This window comes from Myodes glareolus, chromosome 4 (assembly GCF_982192425.1).
Source record: "Myodes glareolus chromosome 4, mMyoGla1.1, whole genome shotgun sequence".
Lineage (NCBI taxonomy): Eukaryota > Metazoa > Chordata > Mammalia > Rodentia > Cricetidae > Myodes > Myodes glareolus.
This window is the reverse complement of record NC_142029.1, coordinates 9,295,112-9,322,073: the sequence shown is the minus strand read 5'-3', so window position 1 is coordinate 9,322,073 and position 26,962 is coordinate 9,295,112. Positions and strand designations below refer to the sequence as shown.

General features: G+C 49.0%; 1 protein-coding gene across 3 annotated transcripts in view; it reads left to right on the top strand.

Moving 5' to 3' along the window:
* Positions 1–26,613, top strand: part of Osbpl10 (oxysterol binding protein like 10) — a 257,610-nt gene extending 230,997 nt beyond the window's left edge. For all 3 annotated transcript variants that reach the window (XM_085688999.2, XM_048424343.3, XM_085689000.2), the window contains 6 exons: positions 1,080–1,229; positions 10,321–10,801; positions 18,558–18,744; positions 21,161–21,343; positions 23,801–23,954; positions 25,546–26,613. In XM_085688999.2, the coding sequence (XP_085545125.2) occupies positions 1,080–1,229; positions 10,321–10,801; positions 18,558–18,744; positions 21,161–21,343; positions 23,801–23,954; positions 25,546–25,590 (1,200 nt within the window). In that variant the 3' untranslated portion in view covers positions 25,591–26,613. The remainder of the gene's footprint in view (positions 1–1,079; positions 1,230–10,320; positions 10,802–18,557; positions 18,745–21,160; positions 21,344–23,800; positions 23,955–25,545) is intronic.
* Positions 26,614–26,962: the final 349 nt, after the last annotated feature.

Genomic DNA, 26,962 nt, shown 5'->3' with positions numbered 1-26,962 from the left:
TGCAGGCTGCCTGTCTCTTGCTCATTTTCTGTGTCACGCGAGAAGCAGAACTCAGTGACTGAACTGGCAAAGTCAGCGTAGGAGAATGGGGTCAGAGGCCAGCGTCCCCATCACTGTGAAGTTTCAGAATGTTTCCTAAGTGCCCATTATTTTTGTCTCTCTATGCCAGTTCTGACACGTCTTTAAGTTGATAGAGCTATCCTTTTTGGTTTGAGTGGAAATTATCTCAGAGTGAAAATTTCCAGAAATAAAGCAATTTTAATTGATTCTAGAGGGACTCAGCTTTTATTGGTGAGCCCTGAAAATTTTATATTAAACATGAAGTATCCAGGCTGTATAAGTTCAAAGGCTGTGTTTGGCAGTAGTAAGATTAGACTGGGAGTCATATATGTGTCCTGTGTGTGTTGGTAGGGCTGTCCAGCCTTCTGATATTGGGACAGGATGTCATCATCTTACAAAATTCACTCTGCAGCCCTGTGATTAAGTTACCAAACTGAGTAAATAAATAAACAAAAATAAAAGAAATCAAGGGCCAAGAAGAGAGCTCAGTGGGTAAAGGCATTTGCCTCTAAGTCTAACGACCCGAGTTCTATTCCCAGATCCTACATGGTGGAAGGGAAAAAACTGACTCTTGAAAATTGTCCTCTGATGTCCACACTTGTACTGTGGTGTGTGCAGACACACATGTCTGCACACATAGGCACACACTAATTTTTAATCACAAAAGTACACTTAAAGTAACTACAGTATGTACAGCTATGCTTTCTGCAAGGTGGCCATGCCTGGTGGTCTATGGAAAGCATTCACACTCGTCTGTTTACTTTTTAAGCCAGGGACAGCCCTCTCCTGCAGGAGGCCTAAGCTCAGACGCAGGGGATGTGATGGGGGAGGTGCAGTGACCCCAGCCTCAGGCCAGGCCCTCAAGAGGCTCAGCCTCTGCCGGCAGCAGGACTGCTCTACAGGGACGTTGCCCAGGACAGCCAGGCTTTGTGTAGTCACCGTTAAACCCGTGGGTTAAATATCCAAGCAGACGGTGTTTCTGAGGGACCAGCTGATGATTTCCCATGATTTTATTTCAGCCAAACTCAGGCCCTGAGCTGGTTCTGTCCGAGGAAGAACAAAGCGACAATGAAGATAAGGAGGAGACAGAGCTGGGTGCCATGGAGGACCAGCGCAGCGTGATCCTTCACCTCATCTCGCAGCTCAAGCTGGGCATGGATCTAACCAAGGTGGGCTGGCCCTGCTGCGGGTCTGTCTTCAGGCCTTTCCTGCTCTCGCCTGTTCTCTTGCTACGATTATGCCGGGAAGCCAGAATAGGGAGGAGCTAGCACTGTCTTCTACTGCAGGTATTTTAGGAACGACTGGAAAAGACCCATAGTAACTTCATACCTCAACACACACATACACATACACACACGCACGTGCACACACACGTATAGATACCATACACAGATACCTCACACACACACACACACACATGCATACACACAGATACCACACAGGTACCTCACATACAAACACACACATGCACACACACACACACACACACACACAGATACCACACACAGACACCTCACACACCATCCACACACAGAGAAACATCCATAGACACCTCACACACATGTCTCACCTACATCAAAACACAGATACTTCTCATACCATACACAGGTACACACACACACACACACACACACACGTACATACCACACACAGAAAGATATGTCACACCATATCATATCCCCATATGAGGTGGGTGGGTATTTCATGCAGTCCATGAAATGACCTCAAACTTCTGTTCTAGCCAAGGCTGGCCTTGAACTCCTGATTGCCTGCCTCCTCCACCTCTGAGAGATGGAATTTCATGTGAATGCTACCACTTTGACCTTTATTCTTCCTTTTTCCTTCCCTCTCTCCCTTTCTGTCTGTCTGTCTGTCTTTGGCTTTTGAGACAGGACTTCTATGTCTATTATCCAGGCTGGCCTCAAATCCGAGATTCAAGCTGCACTCCTGTCTTGGCTTCCAAAGCAGTGGCTCTGTAGGTGACTCCCACCACATCCAGCCAGGACGGTCATTTTCGGGGTGACTTCTAATTCAGAAGAGAAAGTCTCCTTTGTTTCCCCGGAGCTTCTGTGCGCTTGCGCTTGCTCCCCAGGGACTAAGGATGAATGACAGCTTCATGGCAGTGTCCTAGGGAAGATTAGAGTGGCCCGCAGAGGTCATGTGATATCACAGCCGTGGAGAGACAGCCCAGAAGGAAGATTGCTCCATGAGCAAAGCCGCCGTGTCTCTCAGCCTTGAGGCCTTCTGAAGGCTGCCGTTAGCTTTCACAGAGAGTCTAAGGGGTGGGTGGCCTTGCCGGTGACTCCAAACCCAGAGGTGGTAGAGAGAGGATCATGGCCCTGTAGGCACGCAAGGTTCTTCCTGAATGCTCTAGGGAGCCCAGTGTTCCAACCACTCTTGTAGAGTGGTAGAAACCTCACTCCTCACCCCTCACCTCGGCAGTGACCTTTTTCTGGCGGTCCTGCAAGTGAACTGAATGTTGCCTAGAGTCATGGGACACTGAGAAGTGCCCGAGGGAGAGTCTGGATTTTACAATTTGGCCTGTGTGCGTTCTCCTGGTCATGGCGCCTCTCTGGAAGGGTTGTGAGGATGGGAGGTGGCCTGCAGAGGACCTAGCCCAGTGCCGGACACCAAGCACATGTGTCACCATTCTTACCTTTGTAAAATGCCGCAATGTGACGCTGGGCTGTGTGGTATGTCTAAAGAACACTGAATGGAGAGAGATGGGGTAGCCTCCATGGGGTAGGGCTACACTGTGAAAGACCAGCCAGGGAGGCCAGAGTCCCCTGAGGGCATGGCCTGCGGAGCATCCGAGTGTTGTCTGTGTATAGCGAAAGCTTCACCAGTGAGTTCGCGGAGACCGGGCTGCAGCCAGAGTGGACAGGAAGCTTTGGGGTTCAAGGAGTCTCTGGAGAGGAGGATGACAGCATGGTGACCGTCACTTGGAGATGGCGGGAAAGACAGCAGGCGCAGGAGCTCGAAGAAGGCAGATAAACTTCCTTTTTTAATACTGTGGGGGTTTCTTTATTGAGGCTGGGTCTCGTGTAGCACAGGCTGCCCTTGAACTTGTCACAGAGCTGAGGATGACCTTGACTTCCAAGTGCTGAGATTATAGGTGTGTTCATCACACCTGGCTCCAGTTTTTGGTTTTGTTTTTCTTTTGTTTTAGGATCGTTTGTATCCCAGCCTGACGTTGTGCTCACCATATAGCCAAGGGTAACTCTGGATTTCTGATGCTCCGATTTCTACATCCTAAGTGTTGGGATTACAGGCTAAGGTTAATACTCCCAGTTCGTGCTGTTTATGGGGATTGAACCTAGGGCTCTGTGTATGCTAGCCAAACACTCTACCATTGAACTACCTCCCCAGCTCAGAAAGTTGCCCTGGAATGTTCTCCTGGGGTTCAGTACGAGTGTGTCGGATGCCCTGAATGATTGTACCACTTTAAACAGGGCCCACACTGAGCCCCCAAAGTTCCTCATTTCTCCCTTCTCCTGCAGCCCATGGCGGATCCCTGCCTTTCTGCTGAGTGAGTAAGGCCTGCGCAGTTCCTCCCCTGATTTCAGCCTTCTTGCTGAGTAAATCTGCTAGAAAATGCTTGACTTTTAAAATAGCTGCCTAGCCTTGATGATTACAAGGATAAGACTCTGAGATGGTGCTTGAGTTAATGCCGAGGGCATGGAGGTGGCATGGTCCCCAAGTGCCATCTAAATTGCGATGTTTCCGAGCTGTGGGTCCCAACCTACCAGTGGATTATAAAACCAATTTAGTGGGTCAGGCAGTCCATCGCTTCTGCCATGTGAACTATGACAGACGATATCAGAGCATGGTGAGAGTCTTGGATGTCAGTTCTATTGTGCTGGGTCACAGTGCAAAATGCTCTCATTGTCGATCACGCTTTTAAAATGGCTTGCAAAATTCAGGGCTGGAGTTCTGGATGATAGGACAGACTGAGAAACTGAAATTGCTCAGATCACATACGAAAGGGCACAGAGGCCTGGCGGCAGCTATCTGGTGGCCAGTTGACCATTCAGGAGACTGTGTGTACGGCTCTTGTCTGGAGCTGTGAAGCTTGCATTATTATTTTATTAGCTCGTGATTGTGTTTCCAGAGGCGGAGCCTAATCCCAAGACAGCAAATCTCGCCTTTACCCAATGCCCAGTTGGTTACCTGGAAGGAGAATGAAAAATTGATTTCAAACTCTTTCCATCCAACCAACTATTATGATGAATGTCTTCTGTAATAGTCTGGGCACTGGAAGATGGGTGAAGGAAATTCCTTAAGGAAATCCAACCAGCTATGTTGGGTAAGTAAAGAAGCAGGGAGCAGCTGGGGAGGTGGCGAGTTCATGTGTGCATATGCATGTGTGTTTTATATTTATTTTTCCAGTGCTGGGGGGGCAGAGGCGGGTCCCAGTGTTGCTGGCCAAGCCGCCTAGCTTACTTGGTCAATTCTAGTGAAAGACCCTGTCTCAGGAAACAAGGTGGATGGGGCTGGAGGAATGATACCCAAAGTGGTCCCCTGGCTTCCACATGCATACATGTACATATCGCTCATATACATATGTGCATCTGCACACACATGAACATACACATACAAAAAGAAAAGGAGGAGGGGGAGAGTTGAGGAGGAAAAAGTACTTTTGTTTACACCCTTTATTTTGTGAAGTTACCCGGTTTCCAGAATCCCAGATGAACCCTGGCGGGTGGCCCAGGCCCCTGTGCTTGCTGGGCTTGCACTGGGTGTCTTCTCCAGTCTGAAAATGGAGCACCGTGCAGATGGCTCCTGAGGTTGTTGATGGGTCTGTGAGGGGGAAATGTACCTGTCTGCAGTGTCTTCCCAGGAATCTGGCATGCTCGCCAGTAAGGGGAGGGGACTCACACTCTGCTCCCTGCTGTCTCTGTTGTCCTCTGCCTTCTAGGCTGGTGATCATTTATTTCAGACTTCTAAGGGCCCGAACTGAAGAGGAGCCCCTCACTTCTAGATTGGTGCAGCCCTCGATGTAATGAATTGTCTGCCCTCTGAATCCCTGGTGCAGGCCCCCTTTATTTATTTATTTTTAACTTCCTCCAAAGTAGTTCATTGTCTTAATTATGCTAATGGGAGGAAAGGCAGTCCTTATCGATGGCTCGATAAATCTGCAGCCGCGATGCCAGGCCACTTGGATGCCATCAGTCTACACAGGCAGGCTATCACTCATTCTCCGTCGGAGGGAGACAACCCAATTAGTGCTCAGCATTTCTTGGCTCTGTATCTCTGGTGTTCACTGCCCAAGAAGCAGTTGATGAACTGACTTATTTATAAATGCACCCAGAAAAGGAGGAGCCCCCTCCCCACAGGAGGCTGTATAAAAGGAGGAAATGAGAGCTGGACAGAGATCTGTTGAAGTGAAAAGGTTGTTGTCTTGGCTGGAATCTTCTGGAACAGGCTTTAAGCCCTGGTGGCGGTTTTCTCAAATCCTAGTGGTACCCCGACAAAGGGTGAGAGAGGAGACAGTCTTTCTAGCCCAAGCCTTTGTTGTTCTTGTTCCCAGCTCTGCCAAAGCCAGGGTGGTAACGTTTGAAAGTGCAGGATGCAGACCTGGTAGGTTGGACTTGGTGATGGCGATGAAACCTAATCTCAAGGATGATGGTCGACATGACAGGCTCTTGCGTCACTATGGAAGCCAGCCTCTAGGGATGTCTGTGAAGGGGTCCTTAGATTGGGGTAATTGAGATGAGAAGATGCTCCCTAAATGAGGGTAGCACTGTTCCCTGACTGGGGTCCCTTCTGCATTAAAAGGAGAAAGTGCGATGAGAATGGGCACTGCTTTGTGGCTCTTTGGGTTCTGACTGTTGAATCTGAAGTCAAACAAAAGGCAGCCATCGTTAGAGGGGAAATACTGTGGCTGGGTCTCTCACCGCAGAAGCGGAATCGCTTGCCCATTGTGGAGAAGTCCTAAACCACTGGAATCGCCTGCCTATTGTGGAGCAGTCCTAAGCTGTCCTGTGGAGGGAGAGGGTGGAGTTGAGTCAGAAAGTCCCCAAGTGAAGTTAGACCTGGAGCCCTCAGGCCATCTCTGTGGCTGCCTGTGTCTGGAGGGAGCCAGTCTGTGTGATGCACTGGGCCACTTCCCCTTACAAGGCTTGCCTCCTTGAGGGTTCCAGATGCTAAAACCTACAACTTGAATAGCCAGTTGGTTAGGCTCAGAAAGGGCCACACCTGGCAAGACAGAGCTCAGGAAGGTTGAGCTCAAGGTTTAAAGGGCTACAGTGTGTCACAGTGGAGAAGGCATGCCAGCAGCTGGCCGCATTGCTTCAGTGGTCAGGAAGCTGCGAGGCAGAAATGCCTGTGCTCAGTTCAATTCTCTTCAGTCTAGGACCTGCACCGGTGGAGAGGCCCCTCTTATCAAGTGGAGTGGGTCTTCCCTCTTCTGGTAAATGTTTTGGAAACTCCCTCAAAGACATCCCTGGAAGCGTGTATCCTGAACAATTCTTAATTCAAGTTGATGATGAAGATTAGCCATTCCAGAGCCCCCAAGTGATTCAGGGGAGGGGGAAGAAAGGATGGGAGGGTTGGGGACATGTGCTGGGTGGTCTGACTTGTTTTCCGTCAGAGCCTGGTCCCACAGAGCTCAACAGAGATCTCCTGATTCCGCAGACAGACACACACAGACAGTGAGGAAGGTGCTGTACCAAGGCTGTGTGTGTAGAGTGCACACCTGGCCCAGGAGATCCCTGGGCATCTGGAGTCTCAGTTTAGTTAAATTATGGCTGCAAGAAAATTAGGGAATCTGCCTTGATTCCCACAGTTGTCGTTTGATGACTGTTTTCCTCTTCCTGCATTTGATTGAGTTTCCTCAAATGCAAATCAGCTCTTGATCGTCTAGAGACACATTAACGTTCTGAGGCTTTGAATGGATTTACTTGGATTGTGTTCTATGCTTGATTTTATCTTGTTGCTTCTTTTTACATGCCTTTTAATGACAGATAAATAATATTAAGAGCTGTCTACTAAACCGTACCTCCCCCGTGGGGTTGGCTTTCTCTGCTTTCCGCTGAAACCACTACGCTTTGAAGACACAGCAGCCTGCTTTCTCTCTTCTGGACACACAGGCCTGCTCTCTCTCTTCCGGACACATAGGCCTGCTCTCTCTCTTCCGGACACACAGGACTGCTCTCTCTCTTCTGGACACACAGGCCTATTCTCTCTCTTCTGGACACACAGACCTGCTCTCTCTCTTCTGGACACACAGGCCTGCTCTCTCTCTTCCGGACACACAGGCCTGCTTTCTCTCTTCTGGACACACTGACCTGCTCTCTCTCTTCCGGACACACAGGCCTGCTTTCTCTCTTCCGGACACACTGGTCTGCTTTCTCTCTTCCGGACACAGCTGCCTGCTTTCTCTCTTCCGGACACACTGGCCTGCTTTCTCTCTTCTGGACACAGCTGCCTGCTTTCTCTCTTCTGGACATCTTTTCTTTTGTATCCAGATCACTTACAAGAGTTTTTAGAAAGCCCAGCCTGCTGGGCTGAATGAACGGCTCATCCGGAGTTCAGTTTCCAGCACCCGAGTGGCTCACAGTTGCTTAAAATGCCCATTCTAGGGGACCTGAGATGCCCTCTACTGGCTCCCACAGGCCCTGCACTCTTTCTTATGTGCACATGACCACGTTGGTGCACCAATTTGTTGTTGGAAGGCTACTTGATTGTTCCCAGTTGCCCAGACTTGAAACAGCCACTCAGAAACTATATTACTTAACCCTCTGCTTGGCCAATCACTTAAGCATATTGTTTGCTAACTCTTGTATCTTTGCTTAACCCATTTTTATTATTTTATATTTTACCATGAGGTTTGTGGCCTACCAGCAAGGATCCGGCTGGTAACTTGCATCTTTTTTCTCTGGCGGCTCTATGGCATCTCTCTGACTCCACCTACTCTCTCTCTCTCTACATATATATATATATATATATATATATATATATATATATATATATATATATATATATATATTAGCCTGACTATATTTTGTTAAGCCATTGGTCAAAAGCAGCTTCTTTATTAACCAATAAAAACAACACATATACAAAAGGACTTCCCGCACCACATAATTAATGGAGCCATAGCTACAGATCTGTAAACTGGGGTGATAGTCAAGATAGGTTAATGTACAGCCTGGCAGGCTGCCAGCTCTGAAACCCCATGAATTCATTTGGAAGGAGCAAAATAAGGCTGGCTGGCAGTAGGCGGGGGGTGGGGGGGGGAGAGTCAAATGGAGACAGAGACAGAGAGAGTCAGAGAGAGACAGAGACAGGTGGCAGGGGCATGACTCCAAACTGTTGTCTGTAGCAATCTAAGGAGAAGTTCCTTATTCTCCTAAGGGACCTCAAATCAGATGAAGCCAGATTTGTGGCTTCCTCACAGAAAGGAATTTCGGGATGAGCCATCATGGAGCAGATTTAGAGTTTATTAAAAGAGATTTTAATATGGATTTTAGGCCCTAGGGTTAAAAGAAAATGATGGTCTTGTCAAGAGAGTAAACCATGACCAAAATGGCGGGTGTGGGCTCTTCAGCAAAGAGCTGCACCATTTCCTTCAGAATAGTCACATAGACATTACTATGTTTATCGATTTTGCTGGGCAAGGAAGCAGTGTGCTATTCATGTATAAAGTCAAGAAACTACTTCTGGGAGTTGGCTTTCATCTCCTACAACGTGGGTCCCAGGAACTGAACTCAGGTCAACAGGCTTGGCCGCAAATACCTTGATCTGCTAGCCCATCGTACTGGCTCAACTTTGGTTATTTTTACTTCTTTGAAGTTATTTTTTTCAAATGGTTGCAAAGAATTTAATGAGTGTGGGGTAGGGTGGGAGAGGGTTGAGGCAAACCCGGCAGGATTACCACTAACAAACTAGGTGAAAGTGGAATCTCAGGGATGCAGGAAGTTATGATGCCCACACTATAAACAAAGTTAATAATTGGGTTCATGAGATTCCCAGAAAATATTTCGGAGAGGAGTGAGGCCATATATTGGGGCCTTTGGCTTGACTTCCCGCCTCTGTGCTGACAGCCTGCTCAGCGACCTGGCCTGGGGATGGGGAGGGGTGACTTCTGGAGTCTGGATTCTCAGCCACAAAGAGGCTTCAACCAGACTCTGTGGTGAGCGCGCCTTCCCTCCCGTGTCTCCATACTTTCACCTATTCTCTCTCCTGCCTTGAGGCCACCACGGGTAGAGAATGCTCTGCTTTGCAGCTGAGTGAGTAGGCCCTGAAGTCTGATGGGAAGTCACACTGCAGAGACCCCAGGGCAATAGGAGGTGACAAGCTCAGGTGACCTCTGTGTGCTCCAGGTGACCTGGTTAGTGGGTTGTACAGGCCTAGAGTGACCCTTTGGGTTTCCTGTGAATCAACTTGGTATCCCTTTGTCTGTCCCACTGTGCCTCCCCTTTAGTCACAGGTTGGAGCAGTTCTGTAGCTGCAGTGAAGACATTCTTCTTCCCTGGAGCGGCTCTGTGGCACTTGCCAGCAGATGTACTACCTCTCTGGGCCCCTTGCCTGGATTGTGTTGGGTTTACACACCACTCTAATACCGTGCCCACTTAGACTCTCTGGTAGCGAGTCCCTATCTGCCTGGCCTCCTGGACCAACAGGACACAGTGGCCCTTTTTCTGGAAGCACAGAGAGTGTCCTGTAGCTGATGTGGGTGGGTGGGGGGGATGAATAAGAAAAACCTTTCCGGGCTAAAAAGATGGGTTAGCGAGTCAAGATACTTGAGTTTAACCCCCAGGTCTCACATGGTGGAAAGAGAGAATCAACTCCGGCAATTTGCCCTCTGGCTACCATGTGTGCATCGTAAGAGGTGTACCCCATAATAAATTAATAAAATGTAATAATTCTTAAAAAAGCCTTTCTAGACTGTTCTCCCTTAGGTGACAGGGATGGAATGGGGGATGTGTGTTAGCCGAGACACAAGGAGTTCACAAAGATGTGTGTTATAAGAGCCTTCACAGGGAAGAGAGAGAGAAAGAGACAGAAAGGAGAGGGTGAGTGAGTGTGTGTTCTTGTATTAACTCAGGTGAGCAAAGAAGAAAATCGCCCAGAACAGTCCTGTGCGCGGAGGAGTGACCACTGTCACTCCCAACCCCCCTGAATTGTCACTGATGCACCAGTCAAGGGCCTCACTCCTGGCCTGGGCCTCTGGGGCTGAGGCTGCAGTGGCTGCAGCCCCTCCTCAGACCAGGCAATCATAAGCCCTGTGTTGCCTTTGTGTCCTCGATGCAGGTGGTGCTCCCCACGTTCATTCTGGAGAAGCGGTCCTTGCTGGAGATGTACGCAGACTTCATGGCACACCCCGACTTGCTGCTCGCCATCACTGCCGGGGCGACGCCAGAGGAAAGAGTCATTAGCTTTGTGGAGTACTATCTTACAGCCTTCCACGAGGGCCGCAAAGGCACCCTGGCCAAGAAGCCCTACAACCCCATTATCGGCGAGACCTTTCACTGTTCCTGGGAGGTCCCCAAGGACAGAGTCAAGTCGAAGAGGACTTCTCCCCATTCTCCCGTTAGTTGTCATGAGCATCCGCTGGCTGATGACCCTGGTAAAAGCTATAAGCTCAGGTTTGTGGCTGAGCAGGTGTCCCATCATCCACCCGTCTCCTGCTTCTACTGTGAGTGCAAGGAGAAGAGACTATGTGTCAACACTCATGTATGGACCAAAAGCAAGTTCATGGGCATGTCCGTGGGGGTCTCCATGATAGGTGAAGGTAAGCCATCATCATTAATTGGAGTCTTACTGGTGCCCTTCGCATTTGAGATGAGCAATGGATGCTTTGTGCATATGTTTTATTTGTTAATGGGGGTGGGAAAGAGGGATGGATGTCGGACCAGCGCGACTGATTTCCCAGTGTCCTAAGTGATAGATGGAAGGGATGGGTCACAGCTTCTGTATCATTACACACAGTGCAGTTACACACACTTCCTTCCAGAACCTTTCTTCCTTAGATGGCCATGGATGGCCCCGAGTGTGTGACCACACATGAGTGCGTGGCCCGACCCTGAGTGTGTGACCACACATGAGTGCGTGGCCCTAAATGTGTTCGCTTTTGCTGGTGTTCTGGCTTCCAGACCATGAGGATAACGGTTGCCTACTGAGAGTTCCCCAGAGGAGTCCCTGCAGGCAAGTCCCTGCAGGGCCAAGAGTCTTTGGCCCTGTGCTGGGGTCCCACAGTGAGAATGGGCTGATCATTCACTGGTGGATGGACAGCACCTTCTTATCTTAGGGAAGAGCTGTGAACGGTTTGTTCACTGTGGAAAGAAATCTGGCAAGGCCTGTTAAGTTATGATGTCTAAGTTAGTGCTTATTTAACTCCTTTTGGGTCAGAGATCCATCTGAGACTCCACAATTCTCATCCTTGAAAATAAGCAAAACTACAAACCCCCACAGTTTTACTTTCAGTCTCTTGGTTTCTTAAGAATCCTTCTCAGACCCCATCACTGAAGAATACTTTTACTGTGTGCATTTAAGTTTTTAAAAACTATATATAGTTTTTATATATATGTGTATGTGTATGTGTGTGTGTGTATAATAAACACACACACACACACACACACACCTACACCTGTTTATCTATATATAGTTAAAAAGATTGTAAGGGAGAGAGGAGAAAGAGGGAGAGGGAGAAGAACGGTGGGAGAGCTAACAACTTACAGGAAGTGATTTCTTCTTTCCACCATGTGGATTCTGGGGAATCCAGCTCAGGTATTCAGCTTTGGCAGCAAGCACCTTTACCTGCTGAGCCATCTCACCAGCTCTACTGTGCAATTTTTGAGCACTTACAGGTGCTGGGCTCTGCCCTAGGATCTAGGGACACTTGAATAAAGAGCTGAGAAGAGACCCGCACGCCCCCTCTAGTGTGAAGCAGCTCGTCTTTCTGTGTAATAAGAGAGGGAGTCAGCTGTGTTCTGTGTTGAGAAGTACTGTGGAGGAAAAGACAGGGAAGGCCCGGAATGAGGCTGGGGGAGCTGTTAGTGGATAGGCCATGCTGGGAATGTGGCATTGTGAGTGTCAGGTGGGGTGTGGGCCAGAGACCCGGCTGGCTCCATGCCACCCTCTGCAGCCGCCTGAGGAGCTCATTCACAGGCCCCACTCAGGTGAAACCAGCATTCTTGGCTGCTTTGAGAAAAATGATTTCAGATCTAGCAAGTTATTAACAGGCTTGGAGTTTAGGAAGACATTTAACATAGACGTAAGGGGCTGGAGAGATGGCTTGGCAGTTAAGAGCACTGGCTGCTCTTCCAGAGGTCCTGAGTAACCTCAATTCCCAGCAACCACATGGTGACTTACAACCATCTGTACTGAGACTGGGTGCACTCTTCTGGCCTGCAGGCAGACATGCAGGCAGAACACTGGACACATAATAAATAAACATATATGTCAGCTTGTGGGGAAAGGGGAGTGTAGAAAAAGAGGTGCTGCACTCAGACAAGGGCATTGGCTCTCAGCTGACTTGACCTTAGCAACAGCCATGTATGTGTGCGTAACTTTTGTGACTTTAGTTACATCACAAAAGGTCACTAAAAATCATCCCCTTCCCTTTTCTGGTAAATGAGCTCTTGGGGTGGTGACTGGAACGCCTTGGGGAGCTGTCTTAGTCACTGTTCTTCTATTGCTGTGAAGAGACACCATGACCAAGGCAGCTTATACAAGCAAACATTTGGTTATGGGTCTTGCTTACAGTTTCAGAGGCGAGTCTAGGACGAGCATGGTGGGAGCACAGCACAGGCCGACGGGCATGGTGCTATAGCAGTAGTGAGGCTTACATCCAATCTTAAAGAGGAAAGCGGAGAGAGCTACATCTGGTATTTGAAACCTCAAAGCCAAGCTCCCAGAGATACACCTCTTCCAACAAGGCCACACCTCTGGATCCTTCCTAAACTAGGAAGGATCAAGGCCAGCCTGGTGTACACAGTGAGAACCAGACCAGTCAATACTACAAAGGCAAATTCTCTCTCAGAAAACATAGCCCCCTTGCAAGAATTTAAATGGCAAAGAAAACCCACCTCGATGACCCTTGCTTTCACACCCACAGGCACACACTTTCAGCCCTCCTCACTTCAAAACACAACCATTGTGGTTTAGAACCTAATGGTCCCCTAAAGACTCATGTCATGGCTGATGACCTGAGTTCAACCCTAGGATCCATATGGTGAACAGAGAAATGATTCCCAACAGGTTATCATTGGACTTTCAGATGGTTCCTAGTGGCCTTGGTCCTTGGCCCACTAACTAGGGACCAAACATTCAAACATATGAGCCAGTGGAGGCCATTCCCATTTAAACCTCCACAAGAGGTTTACAATCTGATAAGGTAAAACTCATGGGTCCCTGAAGGCTGCACAAGTCAGTTAGGGTATGTCTTTTATTCTACAAGGAGTTGATAGTGTCGTGAGAGCCTAGAAAATTGTAGGTTAGTTAAGTATGGTGGCACATGCCTTTAGTTCCAGCGCTCAGAAGGAAGAATCAGATGGGGCTCTGAGTTTGAGACCAGCTTGTTCCACAAAGAATTCCAGGACAGTCAGGGCTATGATGATGTGGGATGTCCTTCTGTATATCTGTTGCTTTTATTGGTTGATCAATAAAGCTATTTCAGCCAATGGCTTAACAGTAAAGTCAGGCATGAAATCAGAACAGAGAGACAGAGATAGAGAGTAGGCAGAGTTAGGGAGATGCCATGTAGCTGCTGAAGGAGAAAGATGCTACCTGAACCTTCCCAGTAGGCCACATCTTCATGGTGATACACAGATTAATAGAAATGAGTTAGTTTGAGATATAAGAGTTAGCTAGGAATATGCCTAAGCTACTGGCCAAATGGTGTTGTAATTAATAGTTTCTGTGTGGTTATTTGGGTCTGGGCGGCCAGGAAATGAATGAGCGATCTCTGTTTACACTATATAAAGAAACCCCGTCTTGAGGGAAATGAAAAGTTGTAGGTTTACATCTGGGAAAGAAATAAGGCCATTTATGCATAGGTCTTCAGCATGGCTTACTGCTATTTAACTTTTTAAATTTTATAATTACATGTGATTAATTCTGTGTATGTGTGAAATGCACATATGAAGGTCAGATGACTGATAACTATTGATGAGTGTGGTGGTCCTGTGGAGAGCTGTGTGCTCTGCCAGGGGAATCCCTGGCCAAGGGAAACTTAGGTCATTTAAAGTCCTCAAGGCCAAGAAGCTTGCTCTATGAACCCTGGTTCTTGTTGTCCTCCCACAGAGAGAGGTCCAGAGGCTTTAGCAGAGCCAGAGAGGCTCCACAGAAAGGCATCTGTTGTAGTTAGGGGTCCTATTCCTGTGATGAGACACCATGACCAGAAACAAGTTGGGGAGGAAAGGGTTTATCGGGCTTACACTTCAGCATTACTGTTCATTACTGAAGGAAGTCAGGACAGGAACTCAAACAGGGTAGGATCCCGGAGGCCATAGAAGGGAGCTGCTTACTGGCCCTACCCCATTGGTCAAATGGGAAAATGCCTTACAGCTGGATCTCAAGGAGGCATTTCCTCAGCTGAGGCTCCTTCCTCTGATGACTCCAGCTTGTGTCAAGCTGACACACACAACCACCCATTTCAGTATCCACGGGAGGAGTGGGTAGCTGTGGCAGGCCATGCTGGGCAACCCTAGGAAGATATGACCACTCGTGTCTGGGCCTGGAGGTCACTGGTGACCTAGATGGCCTTTGTCTGAGGTGCTGTCTGAGTGCAGACCCAAGGGAAACCGCTTCCAGCAGGATCTGGGGAGAGAGAGGGAATACAGCCATACAGCCGGTGATATTTGTGGGCTGTGTGAGGTAGCAGTCTGTGAGATCTCCCATGCTGGGGACTTCTTGAGTTGACAAGCTTCTGTTCCCAATGAGTAATCAGAACCTGAGACACTTCCAGAAAGTTCTCAGGCTCACAGATTCGGGACCGTATGGGGGTGTCTAAGCCTGGCCCAGGTACCTTCAAGACCTTCCAAGGGCACAGCCAGTGCTGTTGAGGCCCAGCGATGTGAGGTCAGGCATTTCCTTATGGGACTGTCCTCTGTCAGGATCCTTTTCCTGAGCACTGCCTGCTGCTCAGACGCAGGCCAGGGTGCCACTCCGGGAAGCACTGCTGGGTCAAAGCCACAGGGTGGATCCCCACAGTGTTGTGGTTGAGTGGAAAGCTCAGAGACAGGCTCGCTTAGGGCCGAGGGATGTCTAAGTTTGCAGAGACTGTGTCCTTGGGTCTTCATTGGAAAACAAAATTTGGGACCAGCAAGATGACTCAGTAGGTAAGAGGCACTCAGGAGCCTGAAAACCTGAGTGTAACCCCAGGATCCACATGGTGGAAGGGGAGAACTTACTCCCATTAATTATTTTCTGGTTGCCACACACACATACCACATACCCCACCCACCCGCCCAGCCCCATACACACACCCACCCAGCCCCATACACACACCCACCACATACCCTACCCACCCACCCAGCCCCATACACACACCCACACACAATATAGAAATAAAATTAGAAAAAAATGGATTTGGGTTATTCTATTTGATTTTATTACTTATTCTAAATTCCCTACAGATAGTTCCTTAGTTGTTTTCTTGTTTAAAACAGAGGTTCTTTCTACAGCCCTGTAACTCATTATTTAGCCCAGGCTGGCCCTGAACTTGCAGTGATCCTCCTGCCTCTGGCCCCCAAGTGCCCAGCACAATCAACTCTTTGTAGATGAAATACAGGTGTTCTTTCTTTTTTTGTTTGTTTTGTTTTTTTGGTTTTTCGAGACAGGGTTTCTCTGTGTAACAGCCCTGGCTATCCTGGAACTCATTCTGTAGACCAGGCTGGCCTTGAACTCACAGAGGTCCACCTGCCTCTGCCTCCTGAGTGCTGGTATTAAAGGCATGTGCCACCACTGCCTGGCTGTACAGGTATTGTCTAGAGAAGCTCCCAGCCCTAGGTTGCTGCTTCTTTACCTCCTTATTGATAATGCGCTCTAGCAAGACTTTCTTCTCTGTCCAACCATCCATTCACCTGACAGGTGACTGCCACGGCCCTTGGTGTGGGCTCCAGCAAGCAGGTGAGTATCCAGCTGTCCTGGTTAAGGACAGGCAGGGTTAGCCCTGAATTAGTACCACAGCAGACACCAAGGCTGTGGGGGATGCGCTGCCCACCCGGAGGGGGTTATCGTCTAGTTTCCTTTACTGTCGACTTAAGGGAGAACGTTTGTCTGGCTCACAGTTGTAGGTGATAGTCCATCATGGCAGGGAAGTGGCAGCAGTAGCTGAGAGAGCTGGGCACACTGTGTCTCCATCAGAAGACAGCAGGAGGTGCACATTGGTGCTCACCTCGCTTTCTTCTCATTCGGTTCAGGACTTCAACCGTGGCACAGCACTGTTCACATTCCCACTTCAATTAGCCCAGCTAAACCTCCTCCCAGGCGCACCCACAGGCCCGCCAGCCTGTCTAGACAACCCCTCCCCGAGACTCCCTTCTAACTGTTCTACATTGAGTGGCCATTAAACCTGCAGTGTGTATGGAGTGACTGGAAGCTCCTCCCTGTCAGAACTCCTCTCTGGGGACGTGACTGGAGCTTGAGGAATCTAGGAACTTAGAACGGAGACTGACAGGACCATGCTGGTGACTTTTTTCCCTTTTCTTTGAGACGGGGTCTGGTTTCACTTTATCACCCAGGTCGGCCTTGTGTTCTTGGTCGTCCTGCCTCGGCCTCTGGATGACAGGTGTGGGCCACCACACCCTGTGATTTCTCTTTTCAACCTTCTAGCTCTAGCCTTTTGTCTTCATAAGCTGCCCAGTTTGGAAAAGTCTTACACAAACGTAGGCTTTGAGACAGATGTTCAGACTAGCTCCTTCTGAAAGGCTCTGGTCAGAAGCCATTGTGATGTGAGTGTCATGTCTAATCCCCTTAGTAAGTGTGTGGATGGGATGATAGGGATCGGGCCAGAGGGAGGGGTGTCTCTCTGAGGCACAAGAATGTCAAGGTCATAGAACACAGGAGCCTGAGTTTCTCTTTGGGGGCAGAAGTCATTTGAGTCAAATGCTCTAGTGAGCTGGAGAAGCTGGCGGGAAAAGCCAGTCTGTTCTGATACTGTAGGTTTTGGGTCAGGTGGAAGAAGGCGGCTTTAATATGTGCATTAAGTGTCCTCGGTTGTATTCTCGGCCAGAGGTGGGATTAATACAGCTACGGTATCAGCCCTCCTGTCGTGTTCAGGTGGCTGTGAGCCCACAGAGCTAGCCTCACTTGTTTCCATTCCCTCAGACCCTGTGGGTTAGCCTCCCTCCAAGCTTGGTGGTCGAGGCTGGTATGGCTGCATGGGTTCACAGCAGCAAGCACTTGGTACATGAGCAGGAGTTGGAACCCTCATGGCTGTAGCTGAGAGTCTATAGTGTGCTGTGTGCACTGTGGCTCCTGGAACCGCAGGGTACCCTGGATGACAACTGGCTTCATTCTCTCCTCACTGTACTGCAGACCTCTGGTCCTGCCTACCCCACCCTCATGTGCATTCTCTCTTCTTCATCCGCTCCCGCTCCTTGACTTTTCTCCCCTCTCGATCTTTATTTTAGGAAACCAGGTCTGGCAGTTCCCCCTAGGCCTTGTCTCCAGCATCAGTTGTCCCCAGCTTGCATTGAAACCATGATCCTCACTGTCCTATGGGATGTTGCAGGGCCTTGAAGGGCACCATATAAAGTTCTCAGGAGACTGTTGACCAGTGAGCACTCAGTCCTCATGGGGACCATTGGCCATAGTCTTCATTCTTGATGGTTGGAGAGCCATGAGCCTTGGGAGGGAGCATCACAAGCCACTTTTGGTCATGTATATCCAGTTAATGGGCAGAGCTGTTGTGTCTGTAGGCTCATGGTACTCTTGATGGTGGGTTCCTTTCTCTCAGTACTGAAGGGGAGCAGGGAGCTATATGCAGGGTGAGGTGCTTGTTTATGGGAGCTCACACTCCAGCAGTCCTGGGGTGAGACTGGAGCCTTTCCCTTCCTTGTGACTCTGCTCAGCCACCACACCTCTACACACCACCCTCACACAGGTGCTTTCCTTGATCTTCTCACAGAGGGAATTACATTCATGGGTCTGGGCACCTGTTTCATCTTATACCTAGCCCCTTCCTTGGGGCACCGTCCTTTTCTAGGCTAACTTGTCCTGACAGGGTCTTCCTTGGCACTGGCCTCTCGCCTACTGCCTTGATCACAGCCACAATCATGGCTGTTCCATGGAATCTCTGTTCCATGATTACTGTCCACTCAGATGGCAGAGCAGGTCTACCTTGCTTGTGGTGTTTTCTAGAGCTTTGCATGTTCAGACAGCAGAACACAGGGCAGCGAACAGAGAGCTCTGTTGAGGTGGGAGGCACGGCATTTGTTCCAGGACCCTCTTGGGGCGCCCACCTGAGTGTTCCTATCCTTCATGCTCTGTGCCTGTTCCTCTTTGCCTGTTCTTGCTGGCCTGACTCTCCCTCTCTCCTGGAGGTGTGCTTCGGCTCCTGGACCATGGGGAAGAATACGTCTTCACGCTGCCCAGTGCCTACGCCCGCTCTATCCTCACTGTCCCATGGGTGGAGCTTGGAGGGAAGGTCAACATCAGTTGTGCCAAGACCGGGTACTCTGCCACCGTGACATTCCACACAAAGCCCTTCTACGGCGGGAAGGTCCACAGGTAGGAAGTGGCCAGGACTCTGGCTGTATTTCTCTTTGTGCCTGAGTTCCCTCACCCTTTCAGAAAGGAGACTTGGTAGGCACATCTGTAATCCCAGCAGTTGGGAGGCAAAAGCAGGAGAATCAGAAGTTCAAGGTAATCCTTGAGTACTTAGGCTAGCTTGAGGATCCATGCGCTCTTGTCACTTAAAAAAAAAAACATTGAATTCTAGCCAGGCAGAATGCCATTTGTCCATAAGTCCAGTCCTCTGGAGGCAGAGCCAAGAAAATCTCAAGTTCCAGTCCAGTCTGGGCGACACCACAAACTACAGGCTAGCTCAGATATCATAGTGAGACCCTGTCTCCAAAAGTCAAGGGCTGGGGACGCACCTCACTGGTAGTGTTTGCCTGACAGACACAAAGACCTGGTTCAATCCCCCAGCACTTTCAACCCTAAAAAAGATGGCATTTCAGTAGATGAGTTGACCATCAAGACGGAGTGACCAGTTCTTGCTGGAAAAGACACCCCTTCCCCCCACTTCATAGGGTAGGCTTTGGGGCCATCCCTACTCATCATTTATGGGCAGTCTGATGTAATGCAGAAGACACACTTTATAGCGCAATGCTCTGCAGGCACAGGCATGGGGCGGCCCCCATTTCTCAGCTCCTGGAATCCTGGGCATCCAAGCCACAGACCATGTCTTCATCCTTAGAAGCTGTGAAACCAGGTCTCGAATGGAAGGAGAGAGGTTACTATTGGAGGAAGGACAGACTTATTCTAATGCTCTGATTGGAGCAAGTCTGCCATTGTGCAGACCTCAAATACCCAAGCTGTGCTTCTTGGACTTTGTTAGAATTAGCCTGGGGACACACACAGACACCCTCAGCAGTACACTGGAGTTGGAGCTGATTGGGTGTGTTTCTTGCCAGTATTCAGTTAACATGCTGGCATCTGAAAGATGATAGATATATCACCAAAAGCATGCCGCTGTGTGTTCCCCATGGAGGCCCTTGTGCACCCTTAGCCAGCACACCACTCATACTTTGCACCAGTAGGCTTGTCCACCTGAAACCTGAATGGCTCTTAGGCTAAGAGAGGTGGCTTCCAAGCCTACATTTGAAAACTGGATACTTAGACCAGAGATAGTTCAGAGGTTAAGAATATTTACTGTCCTCGCAGAGAACCAGAGTTCCGTTCCTAGCATCCACACTGGATGGCTTATTAGCGAATCAATCCCACACCAGTTATGTTTTAAGGGGTTATTTATTTTGGGGGGTAAAACTTACATACACCATAAACCGTTGGGAAGAGAGCCTAGTCGCTGGAGCAGGAGCCGGGAGCAGCAGCCGAGACCGAGCACCGGAACCAAGAGCCGGAACCAAGAGAGCCTATTCCGGATATGCTTCTCTTTTTAAAAGAGAAATATACCACGCCCCAGTGGGCTGGCTGGTATTTCAGCAGCTATTGGCTGACGGAGCGGAAGTCGCTCCCCGCTGCACTGTTGGCTCGTATTTCAGCGACTATTGGTTGAGGCAGCGGAAGTTACTCCCACAACAATGGCTTGCAACCACCTATTTAACTCTAGCTTCAAGCAATCTGACACCTCTGACTTCCACAGACATCTACACCCCATATGTACATACCTCTCCCCAAAACACATAGGTAAAATAAATGAAAATAGGAAAAGCAAATGGGAAACTCAGCACATGCTGGGCCACTGAGTCCTGAGGACTTGCTCCAGGGGGCATTTCTTCCCACTCAGACACAGATCCCTGGGTTCTCCAGATCAGATAGGGGACTTTAGTTCTGAGACAAGCTGTCATACATCCTAGACTGGCCTTAAATTTGTAGTCCTCTGGGCCCTGCCCCAGATGCTGGGTTTACAGGCATGTACCACGATGCTTGGCACAGAACAAGGTCTTATTTAAGGATGGGGAAATTCTTCCTACTCTGGTGGTACGAGTGCAGCACCAGGAGATGCTGTCTGGGGAGCAGAGAATCCATTTCGATTTACTGTTGGATCATCTTCGTGACAGACGGCGTTGAATATAACTATCAGATCAGAGAAGCAGGTTCTGACCACTCTTACTGTTGATCCATCTTCAGACCTGATTAGGATTTCATGTTTTTGCCTTTTTTCGTTTTCTCCCTCTCTTTCGTTCAATCTTTTTGATACGAGATCTACCTATCCACCTAGCCCTGGTTGGTCTCAGTCTTGGCCTAGATTCTCACGCCTGTTTCCTAAGTGCTGGGGTTACAGGCGTAAGCCAACACACCCATTCCACCTTCTTTTCTTGTTCGTATCAAGATTATTGCATCTTCTTATAAGACCCAGTTTTGAGCCAAGCTGCAAAAACACTTTTTCTCCCTGAGCTGCCTTTAAGAGTCTCTGAACTAGAGTTCCCTCTGGATTCGTTTGACTCACTCATTAATGCAGGGTCACAGCCGAAGTGAAACACAACCCAACCAACACCATCGTCTGCAAAGCACACGGGGAATGGAACGGCACGTTGGAGTTCACCTACAGCAATGGGGAGACCAAAGTCATCGACACGACTGCCCTTCCTGTGTACCCAAAGAAGCTCAGACCTCTGGAGAAGCAGGGGCCCATGGAGTCCAGGTACGCCTGCCCAGCTCAGCTGCTCCAGCTTTCACTGAGGGACCCATGGGAAACTTCAGCAGTACAGCTAATGGCAAAGGACCAGGAGTTGCCTTCTTTAGCCATTTGAATTTCCCCCCGCTGGGTCCATTGGGGACAGACCCATGTATTTGTCAGTTGCATGGTTCTGCTCTTAAGAATGGACTGTCACCCACTGTCTGGTAGACTTGTGACCTCTGTCCTGAAAAAGCTTGTCAACCCAACTGCCCTATTATTATTGGTTGATTGTAAATTAATCACAGAGTTGCTGGTAATTGAGAGAACAACTTATGTAGGGAAGCAGTGAACGTTTCCTTTTTTCTTTCTTGACAGATGGGCAATGTTACTTTTAAAATATTGAGTGCTGGCACAGGTGGAGAAATCAACTCCACACAGCCCATGCTCCTGGTAGAAGCAGGTACAGCCCAGGGACCATTAGATTTAAATACATGAGCTCACTTTAATCTTGCTTCTATTTCTGGGGAATCTATCCATTGACATGGGGAATTATTAAATACAGGAAAGATTCAAACATGAGTTTATTTTTGGGAAAACATTCAAGAAAGAGAAATCACCTACTTGCCCATCATTTGGTTACGTGAATTATGCAATATCCACATGGTGTATCATGTGCAACTGAAAATGACAATGACAAGTATACAGTCATTTTGATGTTTCAGTCTACTAGTCAGTGAGGCCTGTGGGTCCAACTGATCCCTGACTAATTTCCAAAAATAGTTTTGGATTTTTTCCCTATATTTATATATTTATGTATATGAGCATGTATGTGCCACAGTACACATGTGGAGACCAGAGGATTGCTCTCTGCTCTCCATGGGAGCTCTTAGCATCCAATTTAGGTTGTCAGGCTTGTTGCCCCCAGCTGATTTTTTAAATAAAGCTTTATTGAAAACTAGCCATGCTTGTTCTTGGCGGTACATAGTTCACAGGCTGTTTATGATTGCCCTCCTGTCGCAACAGCCGAGTTTAGCTGCAACCAAGACCCATTAAGATTTACTATCTGGTCCTTCATGGACAATGTTTGCCAAGGCCTGCTTTAAGTCTGCTCTTTACCAGGTGGGGCTAAGATGAAATGGTATATGCTGTGGGAGGCTTCATTGGCACTAGAAGAGTATGGAGCTGCATGGGAGTTGTGCTTACTAAGGAAGCAAAGCAGGGCACCTTTGCCAAGCTGCAGGAGCAGTATCCTCTCCCTGGGTACCAGTTTGAAAACCAGTCATACTCATTCATGGCTGTGAGGAGCAAATGCAGCTTCTCTGTGCTGTCGTGGAGTCACGAACTCCTCGTGTTTCTCACCCCAGATGGTTGGGCGGTGACAGCCAGAAGAGGAAGGGGTGTGTTAAAGAGGCAATCAATCCACCACCAGGCCCCACTACCTCTGAGGGGCAGTCCCAGGATGAGGTTCAGCTGCTCCTTGCTAGGCTCTGCCTTGTCTGCCTCTGGGTACTTAGACCCTTGCAGAGTGCAGGGAAGGAACCTAGTCCCGGAGTTAGAGAGGGGCTGCTGTCTTTCCTTTTATGTATGTATTTAAACACAGTGCTGGGCATGGTGGCACAAGCCTGCCTGTAACTAAAACTCAGGAGACTGAGGCAGGAAACCGAGCTTAGAAAGCAGCCTGGGCTTGCACCGTAAGACCCCATCTAGAAAAGCAATAACAAGGGCCATAGGAAGCTGACTGACGAGAAATTACACTGGCCACTTGAGATGTGCTGTGGCTGCTCTATGCACCTGTCCCCACCATCCTTACTAGGTCCCAAGTGACATCAGCATAGCTTGTCCAGCAGTCTCAGCTCTGCTGTGGTGGCAGCCAGCCATTTCCATTGCCAGACTACCCTAGTGGGGGCTTCAAGATACTATCTGTCCATCTGAGCCCCCACGACCAGAACACGGTTCTGAGCAAAGGTCCCGTCTTGGGTCACAGAGGCAGGCCTGGAGTAGCCCTTCTGGCCACACCCTGTGCTAATCTGGCAACCTCTTGGGGGCACCCCTGGCTTTCCTTGATGACCCTCCCCTTTCAGATTCTCCCAGTTTCATTCTGGGCTTTTCTGAGGTTCCCTGTTTCTCGCACTCATTTGACATTAGTTTTCTCTGCAAAATGCAGTTGCTAATTATATAGCCACCAGTGTCATTGGGTCATGAGGATTAAGTGAGTTTTTCTAAAACATTTAGAGGGGTGCCTGGGGTGGTAGTACTCTCTGCCTGCTCTTTCTAGGAGTCTCAGAACACGAGGACAGGTTGTGTGGGGGCAGCAGACATGTAACCAAAGAGCCCAGGTTCCAGCCCTGGCTCTGGTGTTTCAGGATGTCTTAACTGGATTTCTGCAGACAGCTGCCTAGATATCTTTCCTTCCCTGCCTGGCCACTGTCACTCCAATAGCTGGCTCAACCTGATGGTTTCCTTTACTACTTGTCTTTCTAGGAACCTCTGGCAGGAAGTCACCCACTACCTGCGGCTTGGAGACATGGACGCAGCCACAGAGCAGAAGCGGCGCCTGGAGGAGAAGCAGAGGGTGGAAGAGAGGAAACGGGAGACCCTTCGCACACCTTGGCGGCCCAAGTACTTCATCCCAGAGGTAACCCTGCTACTAGGCTCTCGCCCTGAGCAAGGGCACCTTGGCTTTTATTGCTCCCACAGTTGGGTGGCAGAGGGACAGCATGGCTCTGGCTTGGGTCCCCGGGCTGGAATTTGGATTAGGATTTCCCTGATAGGGTCTTTTTGGACCTCATCTTGAGGAAGTAAGCAGCTGTCACTTCCCCTGCAATGTTCCTCCATTCCGAAACCCTTCTGGCTAGCCAAGCCAAGGGAGGGCACTTTGGATCTGTTCTGCCACTATTCCCTCTCTACATCTGGGTGCCCTTTAAGCCTCCCCATTTGAGTACTGACACAGAGCCTGACCTTCTGTGGGTCACATGGAAGGGTTACACAGAGCAGAACTCTGTAGGATCCCGAAACCCTACCCCACCCCCACAACACAGGGAAGCAGGCAAGGTGTCCTGCGTTCCATGGAGGTCAACCTTAGTTTTGTCTCCTGTGGCTGTGATAAAAATGCCATAACAAAGCAACTTAGAGGAGAAAGGGTCATTTGGCTCACAGCGCCAGGTCACAGTCATCACGGGGACAAATAAAGGTGGCAGGCACTTGAGGCAGCTGGTCACGTTTGCAGCTAAAGTCCGGGAGTGTGCATTTCCACGTGCAGAGCTCCCTTTGTCTTAACAGCTTAGGATCTCATGGTCATGTCACGAACCCAGGTGATTCTGCAGCCGGGGCCACAAGCCTGCCTAATAGACAACCCCTCCCTGGTTGATTCTAGGTTGTATCAAGGTGTCACTAGTTGTTTAGGAAGTAACTGGGACAGGGGTCTGGGGATAGACTTCCATTTGTAGGCTGCTTCCCTGGCACCACTGGATGTGGAGGTGCAGGCAGGAGCAGCAGAAGCTCAAGGTCATCCTCAGCTGTGTGGCTGTGGCTGCCTGGCTGCATTTCAGGGCTGGAACTTCAGACTTGACGGTACTTGGGAGACTGCCTTGAAGGGTCTCCTTTGGGGGGGGCCTCACTCAGGTGATAGAACTCCTTGAAGCCTTCCTTGAGGTGAGTCCTGTCTCAGACAGCTTGCCTGACTTATATGGAGATTTGTTTTTGAAGTTCTATCCCTGGGGCTTGATAAAAGCCAGGAGGACTGAAGATACGTATCCCCCCATGCCAGGATTGTGGTCTTCTGCCTTGTGCAGTCCCTTCTGGTTTGTCACCCGCTTACATATGCCATCATTTTTTCACCTGGCGGCTGAGGGGTGGTGTCCTGTGGCGTCTGTCCTTGGATGCACTGTGACAGACACCTGCCAAAAAGTCTTATTTTTGGGGGGTGGGTGGGTGGGTGGAGGGTCTTTCATGTCACCTTTCTGGCCCCTGTCTCAGAATTCTTTTTTTGCAAAGTCATCTAGATAGAATTGTCAAGACCCCACCTTTTAAAAGCAAATGCATATTCTTATTTCAGCTGGGCAGGAGAAAAACGTATCCTTAGATAAGCTCAGGAAGTGCCAGGGTTGGGGAAGACAGGCTTGAAGGCGAGTTGTTGGCCTTGGCCAGGCTGGCTGGGTGGGAGGGGTCCTTGCTTTTCAATTCTCTGCTGTGAGGTCCTCCTGTCAAACCTCCTCCTTCTCTTGCAGGGTGATGGCTGGGTGTACTTCAACCCCCTCTGGAAGACACACTGATGGGTGGAGGTGCAGCGCTGCCCTCAGGAGGCCTGAGTTTTGTAGGAATTAAAGTGGTACAGTATCAAGGTTCTGTTGGCATTTTTGCTGAGCCTCTTGTTAGCATCCAAATCAGAGGGAGAGGTTCTATACTGTGAAACATGCACTCCAAAATCTGCCTGAGGGTTTATTCGAGAGCCAGCTGAGGCCTGTGTACACGCAAAGTGCCCGCCAAGGCTGAACTGGGTAATCTTGAGCTCCTTTTTATTCACAAGGTTTGGTGTTTTCTACTTTCCACTTTGCCAAGGTAGTTTTGCACTTAAGGTCTTTTCCACTTGCCCGACTCCTGTCACATGCAGGTTGAAGTGGCACAGCCGGCTGAAGTCCCTGTCTGAAAGGGGCTCATCCCTGGCAGAAGGGGAGTGGTAACCCTTTGCTGATGAGTTATGACTCAAGTTCATGCCCAGGAAAGAGCAAATGGGCCTTTCTGTTGGCTGATGTGGGTGACTCTGGAGCAATCAGAGTCAGGCCCACCAGGTAGCTTTCGCCCATCTTTCTGACACTTCTCATGCCGAAGCATGAGCCTCTGTGCTCTGCCCGGCAGAAGACAAATCACACAGTCATGACAAAGGGCTCTGGAAGTTCAATACACGCATGCGTACACTACATGGACCACCACTGCCTCATATCTAGTTGGGAAAAGAGAACAAATAGTCTGTATCGTTCTTTCTTAATTTTGACCCAAACTGCAAGAAAGCCACTGTAACTATGACACATGAGTCCCCATAGTCCCAGCTGAGAATCAATCTCCAGCCTTTGCACAGGTCAAACATAGACCCAAACAAAATCGAGAAAAGCAAAGTCTGATTGGACTTCTGTTGAGTGCTTAATTTATTTTTTACTGTGCCACTCCAATGATATTTATAAAATCCAGTAGCATGAATGCTTCTCTGCAGTAATACTAATTTTGTGCCTTTTGTCTGCTTTCTTAAGACCAACTGTTGACACTTTGTAGATATTAGACAAATATATTTCCATTAAATACTCTTGTGTCTGGTGTGTGCGTTATTTTTAGGGATTCAAAAGTTTTGATTGGTAGCTTTGAGTAATCTTAGTTTTCTTGTTTAGGTACTGCTAATCACAATAACTATATTAAAAGTTTTTTAAAATGTGAGTTGTGTGTGTGCATGGAAGTGCAGTGCCTGAAGAAGAGGGCATTGGATCCCTTGGAGTCAGAGTTGCAAGTGGCTAGACATGGATGCTGGAATAACCAGTCTTTGCAAGAATAGTACATTCTCTTAACCACTGAGCCATGTCTTCAGTCCCCAACACCGTTTTACATACACGAAAAAGCCCCAGACCAGCATCACTTAGGGGTGACTATGAGTTCTAT